General features: G+C 41.1%; 1 protein-coding gene across 1 annotated transcript; it reads right to left on the reverse strand.

Moving 5' to 3' along the window:
- Window positions 1–1523: 1523 nt before the first annotated feature.
- Window positions 1524–7689, reverse strand: LOC118794652 (leukocyte immunoglobulin-like receptor subfamily A member 2). The gene is made up of 6 exons (XM_036552903.1): window positions 7633–7689; window positions 6002–6050; window positions 5207–5503; window positions 3594–3746; window positions 3161–3484; window positions 1524–1927 (listed from the first exon to the last, which is right to left on the reverse strand). Exons 1-6 carry the CDS (start codon window positions 7687–7689, stop codon window positions 1524–1526), a joined length of 1284 nt encoding a protein of 427 aa, XP_036408796.1.
- Between the last annotated feature and the right edge of the window lie 1578 nt (window positions 7690–9267).

Here is a 9267-nt window from a genome sequence, read left to right on the forward strand (position 1 = left end):
CAACTGTATCACAATACATATTGAGAGAATATTAGACCAAGAGAACAAGACTCCCTTACCTGAACAGACAACACCAGCATCTTCTCCATGATCGCAGTTATGTGATCCAAACTTAGGGTGTGAGCACTGTGTGAGGTAGGACTCACTGCCTGAACAATTAATGTTGTCTAGCCAGATGTTTCCACTCCCCTGGCCAAAGTGGGCACTACCTACAGCTGACACAGCACTCCCACAATCCAGCTGTCTACAGACCACTGCAGCATCACTCAGATCCCAGCTGTAATCACACACAGTTCCCCACTGGCTGCTGTAATAGACCTCCAATCTCCCAGAGCAGCTACAATTCCCACCGACCAGACGGATCTGAGGACCTTCTAAAAGTCACAGAGAGAAAGAGATTGATAAAGAACAAGGTCTTTGAAGAGTTTGACTTGGGGAAGATCTAATAGTTTGTCAATACAGGAGGGGATCACAATAAAAGTCACAGTATAAAATACTAGAGAAGAGGAAACAGGGAACCAGTGGTGGGATTTCCCAACAGTATGTGGAGAAGAGGAGGAAGCAGGGACCCACAGCTCCCATACCTAGCCAGGATGTCCGCTTGGACAGTACCTCACACTGGCAAATAATGTGTGTGAAGAAGGGAAGATGCAGCATTCCTGGGTTGCACAGGAACACCCAAAGTGATGTGCAAAAAGTGTAATGTACACCTCTGTTTCACAGCACAGAAGAACTGCTTTTTGAAGTTTCACATGAAATGAAATCTCATTACATGAAGTACATGAAATAACACGACACATTACATGATACAAACCTACGCCTGTATCAAATCCAATATGTAAATATGTTTCAAGTCTTTTTCTGTTTTTGCTTAATGATGTGTTGACATTTTTTAAAAGATTTTGTGATTTTTATACTGCTCTCTGAGCATTGTCTTATGATCTGTGAATTCATAATTTTCTCTATGATTTTGTACCGCTGCTGCACAAAGTTGCCCTTAGGCAACGAAAAAATATTTTGGGGTGGGGTGGGGTGGGGGTTGGTTTCCAAAAATAAAAAAATACGTTTTATCAATAAAATGTCCCAAAATGAACCAAGAAATGGTGTGGAATCACTTTTATCATGTACCATCAAAATGTGTGCAGTAGAGGGTTGAAGAGCTATGTCTTTAACCATTTGAAGTTCAAAGTCAAACCAAAATGAAACATAAATTCACATTGTATGGAAAAATCTTGATTATCACAAGATCTTTTAAGATAGCCTTGAAAACTGACACCATAAAAAAGACTGGCATAATGGCATTGAGGAAAATTGACTGTTTAAATGCAGCCCTTACAAAATCCAAGAGTTTGCAGGGTAGGGATGACATTCTGTAGTGCACTTCACATCTGTACTGTAAATTACAAGAAAATATATAACACAGGGAATTCATTTAATATCAATATCGATCATCATTAAATTTGCCTGAATAGATAATCAGCATATAGTATGTGAAAAAGTGATAGAGAATGAGGTGATAGGCTTCACCTGTAAGCTCTCTGGAAGATGTATTCATAAAAGTTTGTAATGGTGGAAAGTACTGGCCTCCATGTCGGCTCCTTACCTCTGACCATTAGGGGCAGCAGTTCACTCTGTGGGGAGCTGAAGTTGAGGGTGGAAACTGTGGTCTCATAAACGCAGCTGTAATTCCCCTGGTGGGAAAATTCCGCGGCAGGAAACAGGAAGGAGGCAGAGTGATTGACAGCAGCCTGAGTCTCGTTGCTATTCGATCCTGTGAATGTCAGGTGGAAGACGCCTCCTGGGTACTGTGGTGGGGTGGAGCAGGTGATGGTGAAGTTATAGCCCCAGATCACCTCTGACTCTGGGTGACCCCAGATCATTCCTCCTCCAGGTGCACTGAGAGAAATGTTGGGTTGCAGGAGGACCACTGGAAGAGAATTGGTATCAACTTTGAATATTATGAGTTATCAATCCATATTTAAATATGTTGTACCCCCCCAAACACACACACACACAAACATGTACACGCACGCACACACACACTTCTGTGTGCGTTGTTGCTTACCTATCACAGTGAATCTGACAGAATCACTATGAGGTGAGCTGAAGGGGCGATCAGATACCCTTGTCTTATACTGACAGTTGTATGCCCCATGGTGAACAAAGTCAACCGCAGGAAAGGTGAAGGTGGCAGAGTTGGAGCTGCCATTCCTTGTCTCTGTGAGTGAGCCCTGAGAGTTTCTTCAGGACAAATGTACCACCAGAGTGCACTGTACTGATGGAGTCAACACTGTGACCCCAGGTAACCTCTCTGGCACTCACAGAAATTCCTGGCTTTGGTAGGCTCACTATAGAAATAGAGCTCACAATTTGGTCATGTAAGCAACATCATGGTTTACCTTTACAGATTAAATCCATTTTGGAATTGTTTAGATAGAATTGTTTCAGACGTTTTAGAAAAATCCCCGAGTGATCATTCAATTTTATCCAAAAAAAAAGGAGTATTAGAAAGATCATACCTGATAAGCCCACAGTTTGTAGACGATAGTATTTACACTAAATACAGGACATTCAAAGAGAAAATATGAGCATAGAATAAAAAAGTTATACTTGATACAATGTCATTTGGCACCGAGGAATATGTATGGTTTTGTAGGCTCTGGAGAAACAAAAAGCCTGAAATTGATATTTGAGGAAAATATTCATTGTGTGTTAGAAAAACAGAATTGTATGAGTCTAAGACAATGAAACAATGATACAATGAAAAAGAATGAGAACACCTGAAAGATCTGGAAGATCACTGCACAGCCTTTCCAAAAACAGGGAAATCTTGGCGACCCTGCTCGTATGTGTTTAAATTTTAATTGTTTAATTGTTAAAGTCTTGTTTCCTTTTACATACTCTGTCCTGGCATCCTTTTTGGTGGGTGGATTCCAAAAGGGTAAAGAACCAGTTGGGGGTTCAGGGGCAAGCTAGCACCACTCCTGACACAACCATGGAATATAATTTGCAAGTCCAAAAAAAGCATTGCATGAAAAAAAAAATGGGCATAGAAAGTATGAACACTACAGTGACAGACTTCACCTGTTAGCCCAGCCAAAACCATAATCGCATCATTTTCCAATGGTGGAATTTCTTAAGTTCCATGTTAGCTCCTTACCTGTGACCATTACAGACAGCAGTTCACTCTGTGGGGAGCTGAAGCTGCGGGTGGAAACTGTGGTCTCATAAACGCAGCTGTAATTCCCCTGGTGGGAAAATTCCGCAGCAGGAAACGGGAAAGAGGCAGAGTGATTGACAGCAGCCTGAGTCTCGTTGCTATTCGATCCTGTGAATGTCAGGTGGAAGATGCCTCCTGGGTACTGTGGGGGGGTGGAGCAGGTGATGGTGAAATTATGGCCCCACATCACCTCTGGCCCCTGGTGACCCCAGATCATTCCTCCTGCAGGATCACTGAGGGAGATGTTGGGCTGCAGTAGGACCACTACAAGAGAATTGGTATCAACAGTCAAAATTAAGAATAATGAATGCATATTTAAATATCAGCACACCTCCCTGAACACAGCCACACACTTGTGTGCATAGTTGCTTACCTATCACAGAGAAACTGACAGAATCACTTTGAGGAGAGCTGAAGGGGCGATCAGATACCCTTGTCTTATACTGACAGTGGTATGCCCCATGGTGAACAAAGTCAACCGCAGGAAAGGTGAAGGTGGCAGAGTTGGGGCTGGCATTCCTTGTCTCTGTGAGTGAGCCTGAGACCTTCTGCAGGACAAATGTACCACCAGAGTGCACTGTACTGATGGAGCAGGTGATGTCAACACTGCCACCCCAGGTAACCTCTCTGGCACTGAGGGAGATGTGTGGCTGTGGCAGTTTCACTAGAGAGAGAGTCTGAACTTTAGTTATGTAAGAGATATCATTCTTTACCTCTATCACATCAGGTATTATGTGTTGCTGGACGTCCAAAACCTTGGGTTTGGTTAAATCATTGCCATCAAAAGTGAAACTTTGAAGCCCACAATTAATAAAGAAAACAGTGAAGTGTTATTCATGAAGCATCTTTCATCAAAGAACTACTGCAGAATGCTTTTCACAGAGTGAAACAGAGAAGCCATTTTAAAAACATATACAAATAGCAGCAGATTACTGCAGGTAAGTGCCCCAAGTGTGACTTCTGCTAAGCCTTCCTTTTAAGATTCAAAACACACTTTCTAACCCACACAGACCCCACAAGCAATGATCTCATTAACTCATTTGCTCAACTTCCTCTGACAAGGGCTTAACTTACATGACTCTGCAGAAGACTGAGAGTTATGGGAAGGGTTGATTTGATGCTGAGAAATGTAGCCACAACTGCAGTTATAAACTGTTTCACACGCACACACCCCGCCTTAATTGTAAAATGCATAAACAGCATAAAATACCGGGTTAAAGTGTACTACTGTCGGCCTGCAGCCTCGCTGCTTTTACTACTGAAAGACTGAAAGGACACACATATCACTATTCAAATATGTTTTTAATTATAAATCTGAAAATGAACCACAGATCAGCTTCATGTAGATATAATGATATGGTATAATGTTTCTAATATGGATAAGCAGGCTGTTTAAGCAGGTTTGAACATTCTCCACACAGGAAACATCTATTAATAATATACTTTGTTTACCCTGCTAAAACCACCATATTTATACTTAATTATACTTAATTATATTATTTTTTGAACAACTACATGCAACTACATTCCTTGCAGCAGTCCCAAGCTCCATCTTTAGAATTTCATGAACAGATATAAATAACATGACTGTTGGAACCAAAAACATGCAAAGATGTAAAATACCCCAAAAATATTCATTAAGGACTTTTCCTTAGAGGTCAGTTGTGATTTACACAGGAAAATGAACACCTGTATCTACTAATTTGATATAAATTGACCTCAAATGAGGAACATTAAAAGAGCAAATAAAATTTGAAATTATATGAAATTAATGAATGTGCATTTCCAATGTGACACTGCCCCATTTCAAGTGTTTTTGTGAGGGTAATGCTGTATATCATTCATGTTGCAAGGTACTTTGTCACTCAGAGCTAGTAAATACTTGGGATAAAAATACATGTTACACAAATATACAAATGTGAATGATTTAAAATCCCCAGCATCATATTTAACATACAGTCAATATATTCTCATGATTGCACTCACCAATGGTGATGTCAATGGAGCTGCTACGAGGAGAGCTGACGGGCTGGCTCCCTGGTATTCTGTACAGACAGCTATAGCTGCCCTGGTGTGAGGTGTCCACGTTAGACACAGTCAGCACCACACTGGACTGTGTGGACTGACTCCTCTGGACCAGTGGAGTTCCAGCACTGCCTTTATACAAGTGGAACTCAATAGGACAAACACCAGGGGGGGCGATGCATTTAAACTTAACAACTTCTCCAGGAGAGAGGGTGGAATAGGAGGAGACTCGGGAGAGGGTGGGTTTTGACATCTGACCTATTGAATAAAAAAGATGCTCATGTACTCACTTTATAGATGTGTGTATTAATGTGAATAAAAGTTTACGAAAATGCTCTTTTGGGATATTATTTATATTTGCTTGACACTACTGAAGATAAGAAATGCACACATGACATGCAGCAGGTGGAAACTAATTAGTTTCAATATATCAACTGTATCACCATACATATTGAGAGAATATTACACCAAGAGAAAGAGACTCCCTTACCTGAACAGACAACACCAGCGTCTTCGCTGTGGCCACAGTTATGCGATTCAAACCCACGGTGTGAGCAGCCTGTGAGGGAGGACTCACTGCCTGAACAACCAACATCATCCAACCAGATGTTTCCACTCCCCTGACCAAAGTGGGCACTACCTACAGCTGATACAGCAGTCCCACAGCCCAGCTGTCTACAGACCACTGCAGCATCATTCAGATCCCAGCCATCATCACACACAGTTCCCCACTGGCTGCTGTGATAGACCTCCAACCTCCCAGAGCAACGACCATTCCCACTGACCAGTCGGATCTGAGGATCATCTAAAAGTTACAGGGAGAAAGAGACTGATGAGGACCAAGGTCTTTCATGAGTTTGTCCTGGGGAAGATCTAACAGTTTGCCAATTCAGGAGGGGATCTAAAAATAACAGCATAAAATACTGGAGGATTAGTTCTCCACAGTTGCAAGCTACCAAAGTCTTAAACATTGCTAACAAAATGGAATATGAGCTCAAACACCCCCAAACCTTGTGCAACATGACCAGGATTGCACTTATATGAATTACTAGCATGTATATTTCAAGATATGACCTCAGCCACATACTGACCCCTCCTACGTACCATTCAGTGATAGATGCTAATTTAAACAAATGTAAGCTCACTTGCAATTGTCACCGGTGCCCCTATTAATATTTCATATCAGTATGGACAATTTTGAATTGTTGTTGACCAAAGTTATGAAAGAGGTCTTGGCTCCACTGCTAGTAGGCCCCCCTCATGTTTTTCTGATACCATGTTATTCTGTTGAGTCAATGTTGGTGCTCATTAAGCCCATGTATGCTTATCTGCCCGTGTAGCAGAGCTGAAGTGATTAGCTCGAGTTAGTCCTGCGTAAAGCCTTAGGTAGCGGTTAGCAGACAGCCGAGCGGTTGCAGCGGCTACGTCACTTCCCCGAGACCTGGTTAAGTACCGTTGTTGCCAACAGGTTAATGGCAATTTGCCTTTAGCTCAACTGGTAACGACGTTGGCAGCGAGCAGTGAGAACCTTGGTTCGAAACCCGCTCGCTCACCGACCCACGTAACATATTAAACATAACGCAAGATACCACCCATTACACCCGGCAAGTGATAACCGGACAGCTGCATCTTTACTACTGAACAGCTTAACTGGGGGCTGTTTTGACATACCATTTCTTATGCAGTGGACTTGGCACTGCAAAACAGGGGATAGAACTGGCTTTGGGGATGGAAGTTAAAACTGGAAATACACTAAATTTTCCTGAGAACAGAACTGACAAAACAAAACAAAACAAAATGAATTTTCAATATCCTTGAATAAAAACTTACATAGTTGCTTCCCAGTCAGTAACTTCTTAGTCAGTTCTTTTATTATTGACAACACAATGTTATCGTGAGCAAAACAGTGTTTGTGAAATTCCGAAAGATCACTTTGCAAACGTTCGAAGTGTGAATGACTGGGACAGACCAGTAAATACATTCTGTTGCCATCTAGTAATGTATATGTGACGTTGAACTTGCTGGTGCTGCTTGCCAGTTCACATTTGTTTTCAGGATGTGATGCCTCATTAATTCTTCATAGAACTTTAGAATATGTAGTTTGTAGGAATTCCTAATATCTGAGATGCATTTCCATCATTGGTTTTATGATGTAAAATACAAAGAAGGTATTTTTTTTTTGGTAGAAAGTAGCTTTCTTTTTTCTTGCCATGTCAACCAGCATCCAGGCACTCAGCCAAACCGCACAATTACTGTTATTATTCTTTACGTACAATTACGCTAACCTTAAGAATTTAAGGTTATCAACAAAGGCTAATTTAGTGGTGTTACTGTCTAGAATGAGTGTTGAGAATGAGTAGAGCAAGTTGAGAAAGAGACTCTTTTACCTGAACAGATGACACCAGCATCTTCACCATGACCACAGTTATGTGTCCCAAACCCATGGTGTGAGCAGTCTGTGAGGGAGGACTCACTGCCTGTACAACCAATGTCATCCATCCAGATTTTTCCACTCCCCTGGCCAAAGTGGGCACTCTGTGGAGCAGACACAGCAGTCCCACAATCCAGCTGTCTACAGACCACTGCAGCATCATTCAGATCCCAGTCGTCATCACACACAGTTCCCCACTGGTCGCTGTGATAGACCTCCACTCTCCCAGAGCAGCAACTGTTCCCATCAACCAATCTGACCTGAACTCCATCTCAAAGTCAAAGGCAGAAAGAGATCAATAAGGACACAAGTTTTCCACGAGTTAAAATAAAGAAATTAAGTAAACTCGGTAAACAGAATTCACTTACCAGCTAGTAAACTGATGCTCAGAAGGTGAACTGTTGGAAGGAAACAAGGAAAAACTAAGAAACTATTGCATTGTGCACATTGTCTGATGTCCTCATTCAGATAAGTTTAAGGCACAAAAGGCAATCTTGTACAGATGAGTGGTTAACATGAACTTGTTTAATTGTAAAACCCTTAATGCCATGGTTCTACCTAAACTGTTTGCCACACACAATTTTGCATGTTCACAGTATCCAGTTATATCTTTTTGGGCATGTTATGAGCATAATTGTAATTACAATATCAGATACTTTTCTGCAGAAAAACTGCAAACAGCTAGTCAAAGTCAACGTAATGATTTTGTGATATCAGGTAAACTAACACTGGTTAGCATGCTTGTCTTAACTGTGCTGAAAATGCCATCCATGTCCACTCAAGTCAAAGCAGTCAACAATACACACACTCAAATAAGGTGAAAATCTTTGACCAGCATTCTGTCACATTTCATTCTGGGCCATCTCAAGATACTGTATCTCAAGGAGGATCAGTTGTCCAAACTAGCACCAGCTAGCAATAAGCCCTTACTAACATTAGCTTGCTTGTGTTATTACCATTATGCTGGCTGCATCACTGGCTACATTTCAGAGGTATTGGAATCGAGTCTTGAGAGCTGAGCTAGGGCACTGCTGCTGTACCCTTGGGCAAGGTACTTAACCCACAATTGCCTCAGTAAATATTCAGCTGTATAAATGGATAAAACTGAATCTGCTAAATGACAATAATGTAATGTAATACAGACAGTATGTTTTGTATCACTCGGTGATTAATGAAATATTAGACCTTGATTTGAATTCTTGTTCAGCACTGTTAATCTTGCCAATCAGCTTTAAAAAGTAAAGTTTTTATAAAATAATGCTTTGAATGTTTTTTTGAAATACGTTTGTGTGACAGTGCTGATGTAGCCAGTTTAGTCTTTTGATTGTGATCTGTGTAAGTAGACAGCAGGTCATAGCAGAATTTTTTAATTGTAATTTCAGCAGTAATTTGTTTGCAAAAACATCACATAAATAAGTTGGTGTATTATCACATAAATTAACTTGGTGCTTAACAACATGCCCCTGTGCCTCAAAACATGCCCTTCTGTGTTCAAATAAGCAGAATTGTATTTTCCTTGTGTCTCAGAGAAATGCTATCCCACTGTACGATTTGCACTGTCAAAACAGAGGTACGTGGAACCAAGTTTATA

Source organism: Megalops cyprinoides, chromosome 19 (assembly GCF_013368585.1).
Source record: "Megalops cyprinoides isolate fMegCyp1 chromosome 19, fMegCyp1.pri, whole genome shotgun sequence".
NCBI classification, from domain to species: domain Eukaryota; kingdom Metazoa; phylum Chordata; class Actinopteri; order Elopiformes; family Megalopidae; genus Megalops; species Megalops cyprinoides.